General features: G+C 37.2%; 1 protein-coding gene across 1 annotated transcript; it reads left to right on the forward strand.

The window, feature by feature from the left end:
• Nucleotides 1-2,183: 2,183 nt before the first annotated feature.
• LOC120275453 (serine/threonine-protein kinase BSK1-like) lies at nucleotides 2,184-18,261 on the forward strand. The gene is made up of 9 exons (XM_039282028.1): nucleotides 2,184-2,832; nucleotides 2,910-3,045; nucleotides 3,885-4,018; nucleotides 4,715-4,820; nucleotides 6,855-6,940; nucleotides 13,501-13,689; nucleotides 17,247-17,408; nucleotides 17,602-17,715; nucleotides 17,845-18,261. The coding sequence occupies exons 1-9, from the start codon at nucleotides 2,470-2,472 to the stop codon at nucleotides 18,097-18,099; spliced, it is 1,545 nt and encodes a 514-aa protein (XP_039137962.1). The 5' UTR covers nucleotides 2,184-2,469; the 3' UTR covers nucleotides 18,100-18,261.
• The last annotated feature ends 3,624 nt before the right edge of the window (nucleotides 18,262-21,885 follow it).

Raw genomic sequence — 21,885 nt, forward strand, 5'->3', positions numbered from 1 at the left:
CTCTCATCCACAGCCAATGCCATTGACATCCAAATCATTTTTTATTTCAGACAACCCAATTCCCTGACTCAAAATGTCCTTGAACCAAAATGTGGCACCTTCTGCATCTAATTGTAATCCTTTAGCCATGTCTACAATTTCCAGTCTTGATATGTAGTCTGCAGAACTGTAATCAACATTTCCCACAAATCTATAACCCCTCCAGTTCTCAATATCAGTAACTCCACAATACATTTGCATTGTAAAATATTCTGCATGTGGCACTGAAAAAAATAATTGGAGCATAATCACACAATCAAAAACAAACACATGTATTGACAAAAAAAAACACACCAGGACCCACATAGCTCACAACATTTTGCAATCAACTTTAAAAAAAAACCAGGACCCACATAGCTCACAATACATCATATGCATTATTATGTTATCCATCAACTTAAATTTAGATTTTTAAAAAAATAATAACTGATACGCCAAACTAATATAATAAAATAAATGAACATGAAAACATGAACTGTTTCAATTTCTTACCTATAAAGTGTTGGGACCACTAATATCAATTAAGAGTTGGAATTAAACCAGGACAATACAATTAGTGGGGTTAAAACCACTACAGAAACCCTAAATAAAACAACTAGTTGTTTTTAACTTCATCTCAACGAAGACATTAGAAGTAAAACAACAACAACAATACAATTAAAAGTTGAAATAAAACAACATCATACAATTAGGGTCAAGGAATACAGCAAACATGTCTTTTAGGTGAATTAAAATAATTTATCATTCATACATAAGATCCACAAAAGTGTAAGATATCAACATGTTTTACCACTTAAAAACAACAGAATCCATACAACTTCTTCAAGGAGTGAGCCCTTTAATTACATTTCCATTTTAGTCTTTGCAGATGTACTGCATTACATATTTGCAAAACAATGGGGAGACATGATAAGGAAAGGACTTACCATTACTTGGTGCTTCGTTGTATGCTGACCTAATATGCCAAGTATTCGCCTTCCTTTCCTTTATGCCCTCATCTTCGGCGCCTAGGTTGTCACTGACTCGCAAATTTAGGGCCTCCTTCAGAATGGAAATGGGTTGCTCGCAACTCCTTGTGAATCAATTTAGGGCTAAAAAAGACAAAGAAAAGGGAAATCAAGAAAGGATGGAGTGGTGTGGAAGTCTGGAAGACAAAGGTTAAGTGGAGGCTGATGTGGGAAAATATCATGGTGACATGGCTCAGAGATGATGTGTCAAGTCCAACAGGGATAAGTGAATGCCAAGTCAGCAGTCTACGTGTTTTTCCGATGGCCACATAGGATAAAAATCACCGGAATCGCTTGAGTACCCTCCCGGTGAAATGGAATAAGTTTATGGTGCTCAAAAAGAAACAAATCAAAATCTAGTACCCAAAGTGAAAAAAGGTCAAAGTACAGTACCCTACCCAAATTTTTACCCATGTCAGCTTACTCCTAAAAGGAAAAATTATATAATTTCAGTAAAAGAATAATTTGGAAATGGTCTGATATTGACAACAATGTAGGTTGAATTTTTTTTTTTTCAAAATATAAAGAAAACATATAGGATTGATTAATGAAATTAATAAATTTTTGAAAATATCTTTATAATTTTTAAAAAGCTTCAGTAATTAATATTCAGATATGGGAATTGCTCAAAATTGAAAGCCTACACTGGACATCGGTCTTTAATGTCTTATTAATGGTAATTGATAGTCGGATCTCTATTAGAATTTTTTATAAATGATGAGGGTTTGAATCATGAGTAATAGTACATTTTTGGGAATGAGAGTAGTAATTATGTACAGATAGTTCCAATGCTTATGTGTGTGAGTCCTACCCCCAATTACTCTGTCCAAATTTATGCACTTTTGACTTTTCTTCTGACTTTTCTAATGGCCAAGTCATTCATCTTGGTAAATGAAGCTGTCAGAACAAGAGATATACAATACTTACACACAGATTTTGATATGTATTCCGAAGTTTTAGCAGATCAGAACTAATAAATTATAAAAACTGAAATAATTCCAGAATCAGAGCAATATAATCGTTGCAAGATAGGAAAGAAACAGGAGGAAAACGAAATGAGTAGGTCTCGCTTTTAAATCTCACACGGCCACACACGCGTACACTGGAAAAGCTTGATTATAAAAGAGGAAAGCTTTTCACCCTCCCAGCTTCTTTAGCTTCTTTAGAGCCATCAGTGCCCTTCTCTTTCCCAAATCCCATCAAGCCACTCAGCGACAGCACCGCAGCAGCGCTCAGAATAAAAGAATAGAATACCAGGTTGGTGGTGCACTGCATTAGAAGAGTGCTATCGCTATTATTGTCATATATATGAATAATATGAGCCTGGGTTTCTTATTCCATTGGATCAGAGTAGTTTAGTCCAATAATAACTGTATGGGAGGTTAGTGTCTGTGTCTCTGAGAGAGAGAGAGAAGAGGGCAGAATGGGGAGCTGCTGCTCCTCGGAGCTGGCGGAGACGCAGCTGGAGAAGCAGAAGCAGAAGCAGAAGCAGAAGCAGAAGCAGAAGCAGAAGCAGAAGCATCAGCAGCACCAGCCACAGAGGGCTTCCTTCTCGCTGCACCATGCGCCTCCCCCGGCGGCGGTTGGGGCTGCGCCGGCTGCCTTCGCTGAGTTCTCTCTTGCGGAGCTGAAGGCCGCCACCGGCGGATTCAGCTCCGACAACATCGTGTCGGAGAGCGGCGAGAAGGCCCCCAATCTTGTTTACAAAGGCCGGTTGCAGAATCGGACATGGATCGCTGTCAAGAAGTTCACCAGAATGGCTTGGCCGGACCCCAAACAATTTGCGGTTGGTTCTTGAGTCTCTCTGTTGGTTTGTTTTTGTTCTATGTTTTCTGAGAGGGAGATGGGTGGTGGGTTTTGCAGGAGGAGGCTTGGGGTGTGGGGAAGCTGAGGCACCGGAGGCTGGCCAACTTGATTGGGTACTGCTGTGACGGAGATGAGCGGCTCCTTGTCGCTGAATACATGCCCAATGATACCCTTGCCAAACATCTGTTTCATTGTATGTTGTGTGCTTCCTTCGAGCTTTCCGTAGTTTTTCCCCATTCACTGTTGCAATTTGTGTCCTGGCAGTCAAAGCTGCGATTTTTATGTTTTTAGGAGTGGTGTGCGAATGCCCCAAGATTGCTTCATTCTAGTGCTTGGGATCTGTGGTGTTTGTTATTTTTTGACCTGAACTTCAAAATTGATGGATGATGATCTCTGTGAAACCCAGTTATGTCTGTCTCGCCTTAATTCTACTAGTTTGTTTGCATGCCTGCTTGATCACTTCGATTAATGCAGCTTTTAAATGTTGTTCTGAAGAAACAGCATTTTGGTTGTAAATGCTAATGTTGCACAGTGAACAATGATACCGATGCTAATCTTCAACTTAGCCCCTAAAATTAGGAAAGCCATATTGACTTTCTTTTCTAGTTTGAGCTGCACATTTGCTCCTACATTATAATTTAATTCTTATTGACAAAACTTTAGTAAGAGCTGGCAATTTAGGTTTACTTGGTTTTTCTTCTATTGCAGTTAGAAGCTGATGAAAAAGGTTACCACAATGTAGAGGATTGTTTGTGTTTTTGGAAGGTGTATCCATGTTTTCTTTTTAGTCCCAAATGGTGAAACAAGCATGTAGAAAAATATGCACCAGTGAGCTAATAAAACCTTATCATTACAAGTGGCATATTCTTGTGGGTGATTTTCTTATGAATGCCTATGTTAATAGCTCAGTTATCAGTTGCATGTTAAATATATTAACATGCTCTGTTTATCTATCTTGCTGAGACTTTTGATAATGTAGCATATACTGTCATGCTTTTCTGGTTAATGTACTTAATTGTTTGTTTTTGACAGGGGAAAATCAAACCATTGAATGGGCAATGCGCCTACGGGTAGCGTTTTACATTGCAGAAGCCTTGGAATATTGCAGCGATGAAGGGAGACCTTTGTATCATGATCTTAATGCTTATAGAGTCTTATTTGATGAGGTGAAATAGCTTTTGTGACTAATTCTTTTGTTGATTACCAAACTGGTTAGTAGATTGACACATGGACAAAGCCATCACTTGCTTTAAGTGTCCACTTCATTTTTGGATGGAACTTGTACAAAGATGTAGCTTGCTTGATTAATGTTAGACTCCTTGGTTATCAATCGCCAGATACATTCTAAACTCTTCCAAACTTTATACTTCTGATTCTTCAAAATTATAAAATGGATTTTTTAGAATCCATAAACTAGGAAAAAAACTTGACATACGGAAAATAATAAAAAGATAAAGGAAAGATCCTCGAAACATCCAACAGAATTTTAGAAAGTGTGGATTCAATACGAAAATTGGGCGAGAAGAATTTCTGCAGGTTATAACATTAGGCAGGGAAAGCAGAGTTAGCATGGGAACAGAACTGATGAGTTTTTTGGGACAACATACCACCATATACCTCATGGGGTACAGAAAGCATGATAAAGATTGTAGACAATGTCACAATGTATAACCTGGTTCCACATTACTTTTGGTGCTCATGTGTGTGGTTCCGAAATTAATATCCATTTGTTGCTGCTATAATGCACCTTTTTAAGTTTTGTAACCATTAGTGTTGTTCATATTCTGAGGTGTTTATTCTCGGAGACCAGTTAGCGAGATGCCTTCTGTAAATTCAGTTATTAATGTTTTACTGCTCTGCAGGATGGTGATCCATGTCTTTCATGTTTTGGGCTCATGAAAAACAGCAGAGATGGCAAGAGTTATAGCACAAATCTGGCTTATACCCCTCCAGAGTATCTAAGAAATGGTAGTTACTTCTTCTACTTTTGGATTTGAACTTTTGATGATAATCTTTCAAATCAAACACCTCAATTGAGGTATTTCCATTTGCAGAATGTAACTCTTAGTGGTTTCTTTTATTTTTATTTTTTATTTTTTATTTTTGGGTGGTATTCTAGTACTGTTTTGTTATAGCATACTAATGAAGCATAAATCAAGAACATATGCACTACCAGATTTAGTCCTTAGTTTATAAACAATTTGAGCTTATGCACAGACTAATGCTGATTATCTGTTTGCTACAGTACGCAGGAAATATGAACCAACTTAGTGAAGAATAAATCTGTAGAAACACACACTACCAGTTATATTCTTTAGCTTGTTGGAAGTTTATGCTAACCTTAATATCCGTGCTGACTATCTGTGTGCTATATAGCATGCTGGAAATGCGTACCAACTGAACTCTGTTTTCGACATATGCTTGTATAACTTAATTTGGTTTGCTTTTCTTCTTGACCCCTTTCATCGTGGAATAAGTTAGGTTTAATCGGAGTATATAAAACTATAGAAACATACTGCCAGATATATTTTTTGGTTTGTTGCCTATTTAAGCTAGCCTTAAGATGAGTATGAACTATTTCTTTGCTATATAGCACACTGGAAATGTGTGCCTGAAGTCTGTTTCCAGCATATGCTCATATAATTTAATTTGGTTTGCTTTTCTTCCTGGCCCTTTCATTGTGGAATAAGTTAGATTTGATTGGAGTACACCAATTTGTATGATAACTAAATTTATTGACACCTGTTCCTAATATTCATATGGAAATGATGATGATACAGTTCCATTAACGGAAAAGTATAAAACCTTAGGATATTCCAACTTCAATGGCAGGAACTTTTTTATTATGTTTGCAAGCTCTTGCAAATTCTTTGTCTCTTTAACTTAAATCATGTGAGATGAACTCTTCAAGCCTTCAAACTAGTAGTGAGGATCATTACTTTTGTCTCTTCATGAATTCCGTCTTCGCGCTATTTTCTGTCAGTTTTAATAGTCCATGCGGATGTAAATTTGGTGCAGTCTTGATGTCTTGCCATTGACGACCCAAAACTCAGCAGGCATTCCAGCTCGTTGAAATAAAGGCTTTGGGCCTTTGGCAAGACTACATAACTCACTGAAACAAGTTATCAGTTGATTCTGTTTTGGTAACAAATGCATTATAGATTGGGCCTATTTTCTAACTAAGGAATTTTACAACCAAATGGAACAGTGGCAGAAGTCCCTGTCATTTCTGGACACAAACTAGCCGCAATGTGGTTATTGATCGCAAAGGATGCACCACCTGAGACTTAACCTTAATAGGTTTCTAGTGCGTTTCTTGTAGCTGGTAGAATGGCTGCAAAATGATTTAGGATGAGTTTCCTAGCTTTAGACTAGTTGTTGAGTAATGTCAATTGACTGAGTTCCTTACTTTATCTGGTTGACTTACTGGTCTACGCAAAAGATGTATTTTGTATAAAATAATCAACTGGATATTTAGTATGAATTTGGTCTGGAGGCTCATCATCATTGTCAAGCCAACTGGAAATTAAAATTGCCATGAGACTGTTTGACTTTGGCCTTCCATGAAGATTCAGATTTTGTCATTCATATCTGCGTAGAGATTGGCTTCAAGTTGAGGATAATATCCTAATTTCATTCACTACCTACTGTCACAAGTCCCACCATTCTTGTCTATAGCATCTAAATTCCACAACATGATCTTAAAGTGCACTTTTCCTGTTGTTATATCTCTGTTTTTTATCTGAAGTTGATTTTATTATTGTTATTAATTTATTTATAAGTGTTTCTTTACAAAAAGTCAGCACCATTCCATCCTTTGGTGTGGTTATTCAGGTGTGTAAGCATAATTAAATTGTCTGTGTGTCGTATGTGTATTTTCTCATTTTCTTTTTTAGTGTTCTACAACCAAATGGTTCGAGTTTTGTGGCAATCTTGAACAACTTGGGATATTGTCAACAGAAAAGTTTCTATTTGATACCCATCACAACTTTTTGATTGCAGGAAGAGTTACTCCTGAGAGTGTGATATTCAGCTTCGGAACAGTTCTTTTGGATCTCCTAAGTGGAAAGCGCATTCCTCCAAGCCATGTAATCATTTTTGTATATATTTTAATGCAGAAGCTGATTCATTCTAAGCTTCAATTATTAAAACTTAATAGTAATTCTTTTGGTGCTTATTCTATTTGGATTTGCTAATGTGTTTTAGATACTATTATTTAATTCGATATTTCATATCTATAGTGAAATGTTAAATTCATTCCACTCTGATTTGATATATCTAGCATTTATATTTAATCTTTAAAATCATAATACATGCTGAAAAATGAATTGGGATTTTCCTAATAGCTGGCTGTAGCAATCTTTGTTTTCATGTAGGTTGCTTGGATAGTCAAAGTGAGAAGAATCCCTGGGTTTGTTTTATCAATTATTAAAGTGATTTTAGGATTCTCAGGCTCTCTCATTACATAGGTGAGATTTATATGCAGGATTTCAACAAGTGAGATCAGGTCCTTCAAGGAAGTTATTTTGACCAAAGGGAAAATTTTAAATGAAAAATGCTGCATAGTACTTGATTGATTGTTTACTAGGTTGTGGCACCCTTCAAAAATTAGTGGCTTATTTTCGTATGGGGCTTGAATCTTGCTTCAATGAGAGATGCCAAATAGCTTGCTCTGCTTTTTTCCCTTTAGAAAGTTGCCATAGAAACATTTACTCAGTTTTCACATTGTTATTATTCATTTGATAATCTATTCCAAGCCTGCTAAAAAATCAAGAGCTATTTCTACATCTCGCCTTTGATGGCAATTTAATTGCTTGAACTGATAATTTACCTGTTTTTAAGTATCTCTTTTGCTAAGGGTGGTCAAAGTATCTAAGAACCGTGATCCTGTAAACATATGCCTAGCTGAACATCTCCCTTATTATCTCTTTGGACTGTTCATCTTATACTGAGCTTTGGAGGATTAAAATGTTGTGTAGCATACTAGCTTATGTCAGAGTAAACAATTCAAACCAACTTCTAATTAACTTTGCTGAGGCATAAATTGTTACTACTGGCAAGCCCTATGGGAGTCTACCGTGAAACCACACTCATCTCAAATAGGAAAATTGGGATTCGCGAATTCTTTAATTTTCATGCAGGATACCATGTATCAATAAGGCATCAATTATAAAAAGGCTCTTGCACTTTAGAACACTACCTTATTTTAAATAATGGCAGCCCCATTTCCAAAATTTTCAGTGTTTCAAGGATTGTTTCAGTTGGCGACCTACTGTCATTTATTGTGTTTTGCAACTTGAAAGAGGAGTGCTATGGAAGTTTGAGTTTTTTATGGAAGTGGAGATTGTGGACCCTTGTTTCGAGGGTAGAAAAATTCTTCATGGAAGTGGGAGTTGTGGTTGCTTGAAACAAGCGTAGAAAAGTTTTGAAAGTGTGAATTCAATTATTGCTGGTGTTTGTTTGAAGTCATAGGAAGTGTGAATGGAGGTATAGTTCCATCACTTGTATTCAGTTGCATGTTGATTGTGTGATATAATCAACTTTTGTGAGATTAGTATGACCTTTGGCCTTACTAATACACCAACCACATTTTGGTACCTAATGAATGATGTATTCCATGAGTATATTGATTATTGATGAGTTTGTGGTAGTGTACTTAAATGATAATTGTTTATAGTGAGTCCTTAGCGGACCATTTGTGTCATTTAAGGAAGTTAGTATCCAAGTTGAGGGAACACCAACTCCACTTCAAGCTGGAGAAATACGAGTTCACGCAGAGAAGCATCAAGTTCTTGGGGCATCTAATTTTCAAGGGAGAAGTTTAGATGGACCAAAGAAAGATGGAGGCAATTTGGATTGGTCGGTGCCAACCATGCTCCGGAGCTACGCTCCTTCCTCCGGTTGATCAATTACTGCTGCAAGTTCATCAAGGGTATTCAAAGATGGTGGCATCACTTGCTGACTTCTTGAATAAGAATTCACCATGGTGTTGGAAAGAAAAACAACTGCTACCCTTCGACAAGTTGAAGACCATTATCTCAATCGAGTCGATCTTAAAGCTTTCCAACTTTGAATTGCCAATTGTAATGCAAACCATTGCATCAACCAATGGTATGGGAGGAGTCTTTGTGCAGGAGGGGCACCCATTAGCTTTTGATATCTAGAAGCTCAGGAGAATAAGTTGAAAAACTTCGCCCGTAGGAAGGAAATGCTACTAGGTATGTACATTGCCATTAGGTATGGCGTATTTACTTGTTGCCCACTTTGTGATCAAAACAGATAAGTCGGCAACACCTACTTTGCCACTCAAAAGAAGTTGTCTCTAAGGCAAGCTAGATGACAAGAGTTCTTATAGCAATATAACTTTGAATGACAAGTATAAACTAGGAAAGCACAACCAAGTCCCTAATGGGCTTAGCTCGAAGCAGGTTGTGGAGTGTGTTACTACCTTCTTTAGTAAAAGTAGACCTGACAGAGCAAAAACAAGAAGTGATGAAGACAAACCCTCAGTATTGGAAGCTGATGAATAAAGTCCAAGAGATTGTTGTGCGCTGATTTTGGGTGGAAGACGGGTTGCACGCCAAGGGTGTCAATATCTGTGTCTTAAAAGCAGGCAAACTTCGGCAAGGTTTGTTGAAGCAAAATTGTGATGCCTGCTGAGTTGGTTATCTTTGCCGTGAAAGATTGAAGGCCTTATTATCTTGGTACTATTATTGGCTGGACATAAGAGAGGATATAGAAGTCCATGTAAAATCTTGCTATGCTTGTCAATAGGATAAGCCTGACGGATGGCAAGATGCAAGTCTTTTATAGGCTCTGCCGGCTTGAGATGGCCCTTGAGCGTCCATTTTCATGGACTTCATCATAGGCTTTCCCAAGGTGAATAATGTCCTCAGTGATGGTGGTGGTTGATCGGTTCACAAAATATATCATCTTCATCCTGTCTCTAGCAACATGTTTGGCAGATCGGGCTGCAAGATTATTCTTGAAACAAGTTGTAAATCGTTTTAGTGTGCCAGTAGATATAGTAAGCGAGATAGGCCTGGTCTAGACAGCATTGCTCTGTTTGCTGGGTACCGAACTAAAGTTCTCCACTGCCAGCCATCAGACCATTGGCCAGATGAAGAGGACCAATGGCTTACTAGAGGAGTATCTCTGCCATTATGTGTTCACTTAACAAAAGAACTGGCTTGATTAACTTGATGTGGCCTCAATTCCCCTAGAAATTGCATAAATCCTCATCCATAGATTGTAGCTCCTTAAAGTTGCCTTATGGCTATCAACTCCTTGCTTTGCACTAGATTGCCAAGCGACAGACCAATGACAAGTGACCAGCATTCAACACTTTGCTCTTGATGGATAGGAGGTGATGGAGATAGCAAAGGACAACTTGACCAAAGCTTCTTGATGGATCAAGAAGTATGCTGACTAAGGGAGAAGGCCTTTTGAATTCCAGGTTGGAAATTTGGTGTGACTGAAGTTAAATCTACAGGGGTGAAAAAGTTTGCTTCAGAGGGATGTGTATAAGGGCTCGGTTGCAAGGTATGATAGACCATTTGGGATTGTCCAGAAAGTGGAGAATGTTGCCTATTGGCTAAACTTCCTTGAAACGTTGAAGCTACACTTCACTCTTCATGTGAGCATTATAAAACCTTGTCATGATGACCCTATGAACACTAACAGAAATAAGCCTGGGCAGGTGCCCTCAACATTGTGTAAGTTCTCTCGGGTGGCCGAACGGATTCTTGATTGTAGGGTTCAAGGTTAGAGCAAGAAGAATCGGTGAACTTTCTTCTTGGTGCAGTGGAAAGGTCTCCCAAAGTCAGAGGAAAGCTTGAAAAAAATGCCTTTATGGCAGTTTGAAGGGTTAATTCAGGAATACCTTAGCTTCTTGCAGGAGGGTGTCGGACTTTTCTAGTGGGGGCGTTCAATATGAAGGCCATGGAGATGCTCTCGTAAGACTGGTGCCTTATTGGGCAGAGTGCCAAAGATTGGCTAATATAGGGGCCAGTCAACTAGATCAAGCTACACACGGGTGTAGTGCCTTATATGGTTGGGCGGCTTGCGTGAGCATAATTAGGAGCGGATTGGAGCACAATCAAGACCTTAGGCCAGGCCACGTGATCGACTGCGCACGGACTGGTATCACTTGCCCTAATCGAGAAACTTGCATGGAGTGGACACTTGTACGAGTGAGAAAGACCAAGAGCATGTGGGCTGGTGCCGTGCGGCCTATTCGAGCCATGCCTAGGGATGAACTATGTATATCCTCGATAAACCTATTGTCAAAGTTGGTCAGCACTTGCCTTTGTAAAGTACTTATTTATAACCCCACGGCTTTCCTTGGAGGGGATGCTTTGATTGTATAAAGGCCTAAGGTCTTGGTTGTATACTCATCTTAAATTAATAGAGGGTTTTAAGTTTTTCACTCTTTTACCTTTTATATGGGTCTCTTTGAGTCCTTGCTTTCCCTTAAGCTAGCTATTTGGCTAGCCTTGGGGACAGGTTGACTTGGTTGAGGGAACTGTCGATCAAGTGCTGCACCGGTTGTCGAGGGAATGATCACACTCATGACACTTACCCCAATGAGCTTGATTGAAAGGATACTCTTTTTAAACAATTAGGAAAATAATGCTTCATGTCACAAGTAAATTTAGATAAAATTTGCTGTAAGAGGTGGAAGTTGTATAAATTCATAGTAGCTACCATAGATGGAACATAAACTTCATACCATTTCTTTTGAAATGAAATAATTAGGCAAAAGCCTAGTTTTAACACACAAAAGACACCTTTTAGACATGGGATTGACCTTTTACTTGTCAGGAATATTTGAGTTTTGGCTCATGTCTACTTAGGAGCTTAGCCAAACGGAATGGTTTTGAGTGGAACTCCCCTTTTAGGGTTTCAGGGATTTGGGAGCTTCAATTGTGCATGAAGCAGTAGGATTTCTAATTTTTCATTTATAGCTAATTCATTTTTATTTAGAATGGCAGGTACACCTGCTATGCGGAGGTATTGGCCATTCTATATTCTCTTGCTGGAGAATGTTTGTGGGTCAAGTTTAGTATTATATCCAACTTCTCACTATTTAAATAATCCTGCTAATTCAAACTTTATAGCATCACAATATTCACCATTTCAATTTGGTTCTCGATAAGCATGGAAAATATCTGAAAATTTAAATTTTAAAATAGCATAGATCATCACTCCATTCGAACTATATATTCTCACAGTGATCATGCTGGACTGGCAAAGCATATGGAGTATGCCAACAAAAGAACCCATATTCTTTTCGTAAGGTGTCAAGTGCCATAAAAGAGTGGAATTTCAAGAAGCACATGATTGTTCAAATAACGCTGCTGATATTCCATTGAAAGTTTACATTCCATTCCAATGTGATTCCATTGCCGATTGGGCATATACCTGACTTACATGAGAAACAAAATTTTCACCGCAAAAAAAAAAATAAAATAAAATGAAGAGCTTATTGACTTTGTTGAATTCTCCATTCTATGTCACGGAGCAGCTGATGAAGATGCAACAACCTAGTAGCGGAAGATGCTATGTTAAATTATATCAATAGAAAATCGTAGTCTACACATTCCTGTGAATGTAAAGCAAAATTGAAACAAATTTTAAGGATGTGGAGAGCCTAGTAAAATCTTTTATGTTGTTATTTCAAAGTTTGGAAGAGCCAGAACAAGATGAAGATGAGGAAGAAATGTTCTCGTGAATTGAAAGGATAATTGAAACAAGTTTTAAGGCTATGGAAGGGCCTAGTAAATCCTTGTACATTATTTTGTCAAAGTTTGGAAGAAGAGGTGAAAATGGCTCCACTTGCACCAGTTCAGCCGCTTCCACACTCACTTCAGTGTGAACAATATGCCCTTAGAGAATTGGTACTCATTCCATTGCCAATGATGCTGGGGTATGTTTCTTGTAGCCCATTGTACATCTCCAAGTGTTTCAAATGTAGGAAAGCTTTGTTGCTTCTGCCCCATAAGAATCTCTTTGTCTTTATTTCTCTGCATCCATTTGACCAGGCTGACATTTGATAGAAAGCCTTTTCTACAATTTCTTTTTGCTTTCCATCATGGAAATATGGCCAGGTTTGCAATGTCAAGGCTGTCTCTGTCAAATTTCTACAGCGAGATCTAGATTGCTATCTCCAGAAGAGTTGCATGAAAAGAGTATTAGAGTAGTCTGTTACTATTATGAGTGATGATTCTTGCCTTCCCTGGCCAGATTAGCTTTTATGGAAGTTCTCAGAGTTGCCGAGGTTGAAGTTAATTGAATACTCCAAGGCTGTAGTTAAAGTTTATTGAACACTCTGGTGATCTCCTGAGCTAAAACAATGTTTCCTATCTTGAACGACCTGCTTGTGGGAAAGTATAACTCTTTAAACTCTCTTCTTTCCGGTCGCAGGCACTGGGGAACATCTTCAAACCAAGACTTGAATCTATGTTCTTGCCATTTGGCTAACAATTTGTCATTTTCCTTATACTTGAAAATCTTGATTATACATTTCTACTTTCACCATTTGCATGAGGTTTTTTGGTGTTCCTTTTTTAAATTGTAATTGTGTTGTATTTGACTCTCCATTTAGGCTACTAGTTTTCGTGATTCATTTTCTCGTGTTTCCGCACAGGCTCTTGATATGATCAGAGGTAAAAATATTCTGCTTTTAATGGATTCACATTTGGAAGGCAACTTTTCAACCGAAGAGGCTACTGCACTGGTAGACCTTGCTTCTAGATGTTTGCAATATGAACCCAGGGAACGGCCAAGTACAAAAGATCTGGTTGCAACACTTGCACCGTTGCAACCTAAATCAGAGGTAAGCTCTGCTAGCGCTGCTATTCTTGGTCATCTTGAATGTGGTTCTTCTCGTGATCTGGCCTGCCTCTTCCTTTTTGATGCAATATATGGATTTAAACCTTGTGATCTGATATCGTACTTTCAGATGGTCAAGACTAGTAATTTAATACAACTTCGATTCCTATTAGATTTTGTACCCAAAGAGGTAAAGGTACTTCAAATTCAGTAAATTAATTACATCAGGACATGTATATTTGTGCAGATCAAAATCTCTCTCGGAGTGCTTGAGTAATTACAACTATTGACTATATGCCTTCACTCATAATTTTCTGAATCTTCTTTGGTTTGGCTTAAGATAAAAGATGAGTCAAGTTATAGTTCACTGCTATTATTAGTCCATGCTTGTGTGAAAATGATATATTTCTTTTAATTTGAATATTTCAGAATTTCTTTATATTATTTGTAGTAGTAGCATCAATGTCTCTCTCATCTTGCTATGATGAAAACTTTTTTGATATTAATGCAGAGATGTTGACGTTGGATACCAAGGTAATAGCACCTAGAGTGTCTAGGTAATCACCGCTAGAAGTTTTCTAGACAATCACAAGTAGAAAACAAAGGGCAACCAGAATTGACATGATATTAACCTGAAAATGAAACATATTCATTCCTCTCTTACAACCTGTCCATCTCATTTCTATATAGCTTAAAGACCAATCAAGGAAAGTTTGAAACTTCGAGTAAAAGCAGGTTTGATGTTAAAGAAAAAAGCTCTCTTCATTAAGCAAGAACTTATCTAAAGTAGTAGATATATTTATTGATTCGGTATTTTAATAAAATTAGAACACAAAGCCACCAACTTAGCATGCTCTTGATCTGAAATTACTGAGTTATCCTAACACTGAAATTCAGATATACACATTGCATTAACTCTTAGACAATATCTCACCACCGGCCATGCCAAGTGGTAGTGTTTGGCATGGTCCATATAGATTTATCAATTTGATATCCTGTTCTATTTTTCCAAAACTCCTTGGTAATCTGAACCATTCTCCCTAGTCCAAGATATTCGACTCCTGAGCTAAAAAGATGCTTCTGAAATGTATCAACTATGTTGGAATAATTATAGTAAAATCATAAGAAAAGAGATAGCTGAAAAGATGTTTGTAACACTTATCTCTGAGGACCAAGACAGACATTTCAAGGGTGCTTTTTTCAGAGAAGTTTTTGACCTTTCACACAAGGGGTTTTATTGGCGATCTTCTCCCAAGATTCATTCCTTCTCTTTATCACACCCGTCACCAGCGTGCCATCCGGGCCCAGGGTGTCGAATCCAATTTTTTGTCTTTAGTACTGACCAAAGGTCTAGTCGAGCAAAGTCAAAGGAGAAATCTGAATAATTAGCTTTTGGGGAAATCTTCTTATGTCTATGCATTGTCTCTACATCTCACATGAAGGGATATAAATTGGTTTTCGATATCATCGGACTCAAACTTAGACCACATTAAATTCAAACTGTGAAGATAGGTATGATAATGATGATGATCATTTAAAAATGTTAATTTTAAAATTTAAAACGTAACAAAAAAACAAAATTTTATCTGTAATTTCCAACTTAAAATTCTATCAAGAATCTCATTGCAATCCAACTATGGTATGTTCCTCCATCTCATTGGATACTTTTGATTGATGCTGGTTCTCATAAAATAATCAAATCATGTCATGCTAAACACCCATACAGATGATGACTATGCATATGCTTTGGCAAATTGGCATGAGCAACATTGATGAAGTTCTCTGATAACTCAGACACCTGTTTTTTAGATGCTGTCATAGGTTGTTCAGGTAATGTATTTAGTCTCAACAACAATTGTAGTGCCCATCTTTTTGAAAGGAAACTCCATACCATCAAATCCTAAGGTGCAAGGTGGCCTTTTCTTATAGCCTTTTTAGTCCAATTCTAAGGAACTTGCAATACTTGATAAGGTCCATTGGTCATTGTTTGTAAGAATAAGATTAGGGACTTGCAACTCTTGATAATGTCCATTGGTCATTGTTTCCTAATGTAAGAACAAGATTAGGGACTTGTGGACCCTCAATTTTGTTCACTAGACTTTTGATCACTCATATCACCTGCTCTGGACTATGCTTCATGATTTATCAAGGAGTTAGTTCTTGCATTGGCATTCTTTTGATCCTATAGTTTCAAAACAATCAAACTTCTCTGTTCAACTAACTCAATCAAGATTTCCTCTCCAGGGAAATCAATCAGCTTTCCTTAATGACCTTCTCATCTACAGTTTTTAAGAACTCAAACTGAGTTCTTATTAATCCATCAGATTTGTTATAGTCCTGCAGGCCAAGATCTGAATTTGTCAAAATAGCACTTACGCTAAATTCAGGAAAGCACAAATTTTAACTCCTCGATGACTTCTAATCCTAAATCATTCCAAATAATAGTGTCTCATGTGGACCTTTGAACTCTATGGTACTCAGATATTTCCTTGACCTATATCTGCATGATATATGCTATTCTTAATCCATTTTTTGAGAATCTTCATTGATATGCATGCCACCTTTTAGGATTGATTGATGTTTCTGTGCTTCTTGGACATGTCTATGGTCTGGCAATGGTTTTCCCTAGATTGTTGCATTATGGTCTTCCAGAAGAATATATTGCGTCGGGCATTTGTTGTGAATAAAGCTGTGATTGTAATTGCCTCCCTGCTGATGGGAATTCTAAAGGCAGCACATGTTGAAGACTGCTGTTGTCTCCATTTCATTTAGATATTAAGTTAGGTAAATGCTACCCAAGTGGTGGAAAGCATCAAATAAAGGATGTTAAGAAACCCCTGTAAATCTGGAACTTTCTTCTCCTAACAAGTAACATGGTATTTTTATTGAACTGTGTGGGTTGTCGTTAATAACATTTGATCTGGACCATGGATTATATCCATCTTGACAATAACGAAACAAATAAAATAAAAGAGAATACACAAGATAACAGAATATTGTGTGCCAATTGGATGCATACACTTAACCAATACTTGCTCTACTGTGTTGCAATTGGTTGTGGTGATTTATAGCTGCAGTATTTGACTGTGGACATGACATGATTTTGTTCATTACAATTACATCTGTCATTTGAACAATGTAGGCCTGCTGGTTTTCTTACATTGAATCACTGCAGCAATTTGATAAGATGGCTTTGGGCAATTATAAATTATCAGAAAGGATCACATCAGAGATCACTATAATGTTTCTAGGAAAATAACTGAAATATCTTTCTATGAAGTTATACTTCGACCAACGAGAGTTGGCCCAAGGCTTGGGTTGATTAACCAAGTAGTTTCGAGATTGATTCTTTATGCAAAAGTCATCAGTTTGAAGAGGTCTATCCCTTATAGGGCTCGTAGTTCTTCGCCCTGGAAAACCAATGGGTCAAAGATCCACCAAAAGAAAACTTTAACTTTGTGTTTGTTATTTGTTTGAAGTAATGAACTCAATTTTATTATAAATTATAATGTAACTTGTTAATCTCCACCTATCAATGAATGATGAAATTTTGCCATACAGGTCCCATCTCATGTGATGCTGGGAATCTCGAAGGAAGAGGAAACCCCTGCACCACAGCACCCTCTCTCCCCAATGGGTGAAGCCTGTTCCAGAATGGACCTCACTGCAATCCATCAGATTTTAGTGATGACGCATTATCGAGATGATGAAGGAACTAACGAGGTATATATATGTGTATATAATGACAGCCCTAATCGGCCATTTTTTTCTGCAAAGACATTCTTCATCGTTCTCCCCTCCAGGCTTGGAGTTATTTATGCTATGTTTTAAAAATTTATACTTGGAAGAACTGTACACAGAAATTGTAGCAAGGGAAGTCTTTTGCAACTTTCATCTTTTTTTTCCCTGGTATCAGCTATCTTTCCAGGAGTGGACCCAACAAATGAAAGACATGCTGGATGCTAGGAAGAGAGGAGATTATGCTTTCCGTGATAAAGATTTCAAGACAGCCATTGATTGTTATACACAGGTATATATAGCTTCTGCATGTTCATTGAGCACATAATAACATCTTGCAGTCAGTAAAATCTGACACATGAACCCCAGAAAACTTCTGAGTCATGATTTTTCACTTAAAGTATACTATGTCTGAACCCAGTTCATCGATGTGGGAACCATGGTCTCACCAACAGTTTATGCAAGGCGAAGCCTCTGCCATCTTATGTGTGATCAGGCTGATGCTGCTCTTAGAGATGGCATGCAAGCACAATGCGTTTATCCTGATTGGCCCACGGCATTTTACATGCAGGCAGTTGCACTAGCCAAGCTAAACATGCACAGTGATGCTACAGACATGTTAAACGAAGCAGCGGGGCTAGAGGAGAAGAGACAGAGAGGTGGGAAGGGTACCTAGACAATTTAGGTGAGTTATGAACTATGAATTATAAATTATCTGTATCTCCACTGTCACTCAATGATTAGCCAAGTGACCTGAAATTTCAAGGCTCTAAGGAAAATGTATCATAGTTGATACCCCTTGATTATGTTAATGCCATTGTTTTCTTCATTGTTAGCATGTTTATTAACTGTCAAAAATGCTTATGAGCATAGTTGTCCAAAATCAGGAGTCAGCACTCTGACGTTTGGTTGGTGATTGAATATTTAGTTATGTTCCTAGAATATGATAACCTGCAACCTGTTGTTATTTCACTTCTGCCATGAATTTCTTGCCCACACTAGCTGTTGAAACCCTAGGTAGAAAACTTGGTTGTTTTTCTAAAATTTGGTAACTCAGTTTTCTCTTTATGCTATCTAAGTGTCAAAATAACTTATAGTCTAGGTATTTTCCAGCTCTGATATCATGTAGAAACTAAAATAAAACATCATGGATCATGCAGGATTATCTCGTTAAATAAAGACAATATATTCAAATAAATCTGTACAATAAGTCTTTCACATTTATATAATACTGGACTTTTTCTTATATAGAATAATACTACTAAATATGTGAAACATCATAAATAATGATATAGTAGTAAATGGGAAATGGACTAAGAGCTTAAATTTAATGCAAGCTATGTAACATCTATTGCTGTAGAAATAGATTGTGAAGTGGAACTGGATAGAAAAGTTGAAGTATGGTGGACGGAAGGGATGTATATGGGTCCACGTTGATGGTAGACGTCACATGACAAGTAACAAATATTGTTTGTTTGTTTGTTTATTTTAATTTTTAATTTTTTTGTTTTTAACAAATAGGTGAAAACACCTCTATTTAAGGGAATTTAGGGACAGGTATAGATGTGGAGCACAACCACAAGCTTAACAATCATCTATGCGCGCATCTTGCCTAAATTTGGAGGTTCAATTTTGAGTCTTTCTCGAAATGATTATCTTATGCAAAAGACTTGGTGGCAATAGGTCAAAAGGATGTTAGTTTTTTATTTGTTTTTAAAAATAATAATTAAAAAGTTAAAAAAAACCCGAAAGAACAAGGTGAACAGTGAAATAAAAGAAAAAAATTTACATAAAGTTGAGTGCAAGATATTTATGAAAAATTTTACCCTTTTAATGGTATAGTTGTATTTTCACTCTACTCATGATTTAAAAGTTAAGGGTTTGCAATTTACGCATGATTTATCTATATATTTTTTTTAAAAATTTTGTTGAGACACTAAAGTATTGTTTGATTGAGTAATAAGAGTTTTGGTTAAGGGAACGTTTTTGAAAGGAAAATTTTGATTTGAGTTATCTGGAGTTTGATTTAATTAATACCAGTAAAAATTAAATATTTAATATTGTGTGTGTGTGTGTGGAATGAGCTACTACAAAGCAACTAACTACAAATAGCCACAAAGACAACCGAGACTAGTAACCAAACAATAGCAAACTCAAAAGAGTTCTAAGTCAGGACAAGAGAAAATAAAATAAAAAGCAAAGCAGCTTTCAGTTAACATTTGTCTAATGAAAGTGATCTCCTCATCCAACCCCCAGATTGCTCCTGATGCACCTCAGGAAGGTCATGAATCAACTCTACACAATCAAACAAAACGCTATTAATCTTAATGCTCACAAAACTAGCATGAGATGGAGCGAAAGACAAAGCTTTAGTTTCTGCAATAAGTGCAGACTCCACACTCAAGCCATAATATCCTCCAGAAACAATTTGTAAGTTGGCATCGGTGATGCCGAAACCAAATCCAGGCTCAAAACTGTCCCGCACCTAAGATGCATCAATGAAAAGAATTCTGCTAGAAAATGTATGGATACTGGAATTAAGTAGATAGTTCCTCATGGGAGTAGAAGCTACCCTACTGTATTCTGTCATAAACCCAGCAGCTTTGGAGAGGATCAAAAGAAAATCAGGAGACAAACCCCTGAAAATAATATCACACATTCCTTTCCAAATAAACCACAATGTGGCAGCGATAACGGAAGGAGAAAGTTTGGCTTTAGAATTATGACTGGAAACCAACCAATCACCAGAGGTCACACCAATGCCAAAATTAATATGGACCCCCAGAGAGTCTGTAATGCATTTCTAAATACAACTAATTTTAGGACAAATATCGAAAATGTGTTCATGATTTTCCCAAGTCAAACCACAAAAGACACTTAGTAGTAGGACTAAGATTTAAAGAATGTTTTAAGGGAAAGGAGCTCGCAGAGCTAATTTATTGAATATGAAAAAAATTACAAGAGGTCTAGATTACAAACAAAACCTGAAGAGAAAACAAAACAAAGAATAGCTAAAATTAAAACAAAGACACAGTGCAAATGATTAGTAACAGAAGCCATTCTGATTAAGACTTTTCATTAGCCAATTCGGCAGCTCCTAGTCGCTACCTTGATGAAACAATGTAACCTCATGGTGATTAAGCCCATGTAAAGCTAGGGAATATGCAGCCCGATTCCAGCGTCCTGGGACAGCTAACATACTTGGGTTTCCCATGTAAGCTAAGCATTCTCTGATGATATTGATTTGAATATTCATTCTCCACACTTCCGAAAAGTATCCTTGATTGACAGGCTTGACCATCTCCTCATTTGAAGATAAAAATATTTTGATCTCCTGTCCCCCATTTGTGCAGCTCTGCATAGCAAAATACAGTACTTTGGCATCTGCATCGACAGCAGAATCAGCAGGGCAACAGCTGCTCCCAGCATAGATAAACTTTGATTGATGATCGATAACTAAAAAACCTATTCCAGCAATAGATAATTCCTCATTAACTACAGCAGCTGTTAACATTATCGGACTGTCAGAGAAAGAAAAATTGTTTAAGATAAAGCTTTTTTACCAATGTGAAGAGGAGAGAAAGAGAAATACTCCCTGACATGACTTATTGCTTAAGAAGAAACTCTTTGACTATCCAATTTATCATTTTTAAATATTATGTTGCATCTAGTTTTCCAAATAAACTATGCAGTCGATGCTATAATAGACTGAGAGAAGAGATCATTACCAGTAAGATTTTGGCAGAGCCAAAGGCCAGAGGAAATCCCATTAGACAAATTAATAGGTTTTTTAGTATCAGAACTAACAAGGTCCCAAATCTCGAGTCTTAATGCATGTTTGGAAAATATGTTCTGCAAATTCAACATTAAGATTACAGAAGCTGCAAAGGTCTAGGGGATCCAAATTCATCGTATAGAGATAATCATGGGTTTTAACTGCATTATGTAAAAGTAACCAAATGAAGTGCTTAACTCTGGGAGCAACTTTGAGACGCCGCAAGTTAGCCCAGCCTTCCCAATAATTCTGCACATTCTTAATTTGATTAAAGTGCTTGTAGATCATAGCAGATAATTTGTACCCTTAGATTTAGGAAAACAAACCCATCTATTGCTCTGGTCATAACAAATTTGACTATGACAAAATATTATCATTCAGAAAAGGACCAAAGATGGTATATAAGAGATTGATGTTCCACGTATTGTCAGTTAACAAATCAGAAATGTGAAGATTGGCATGATCAATGTCCATATTTACATATGTCGGTTTGAGAGCTAAAGGACTTTCAAAATACCAAGGGTCATTAAAAAAAGAGGTTAAAGACGGGTTGATAGACTTTATCCAAAGAAAAGGTCTAATATGCAATGCATTGCGATATAAACCCCTATATAGAACCAAGAACATCTCGCAGGAATTTTATCAGCCCAAATGTTAAAATCACCATATTTATGGTCCATGATAGAA

Source organism: Dioscorea cayenensis, chromosome 14 (assembly GCF_009730915.1).
Source record: "Dioscorea cayenensis subsp. rotundata cultivar TDr96_F1 chromosome 14, TDr96_F1_v2_PseudoChromosome.rev07_lg8_w22 25.fasta, whole genome shotgun sequence".
NCBI classification, from domain to species: domain Eukaryota; kingdom Viridiplantae; phylum Streptophyta; class Magnoliopsida; order Dioscoreales; family Dioscoreaceae; genus Dioscorea; species Dioscorea cayenensis.

Excerpts from the sequence above, each read along its gene's own strand:
- LOC120275453 (XM_039282028.1), top strand. The coding sequence starts at position 2,470 with ATGGGGAGCTGCTGCTCCTCGGAGCTGGCGGAGACGCAGCTGGAGAAG. Across the intron at positions 4,019-4,714 it reads ATAGAGTCTTATTTGATGAG|GATGGTGATCCATGTCTTTC; the intron begins GTGAAATAGCTT and ends ACTGCTCTGCAG. Across the intron at positions 17,409-17,601 it reads ATGATGAAGGAACTAACGAG|CTATCTTTCCAGGAGTGGAC; the intron begins GTATATATATGT and ends CCCTGGTATCAG.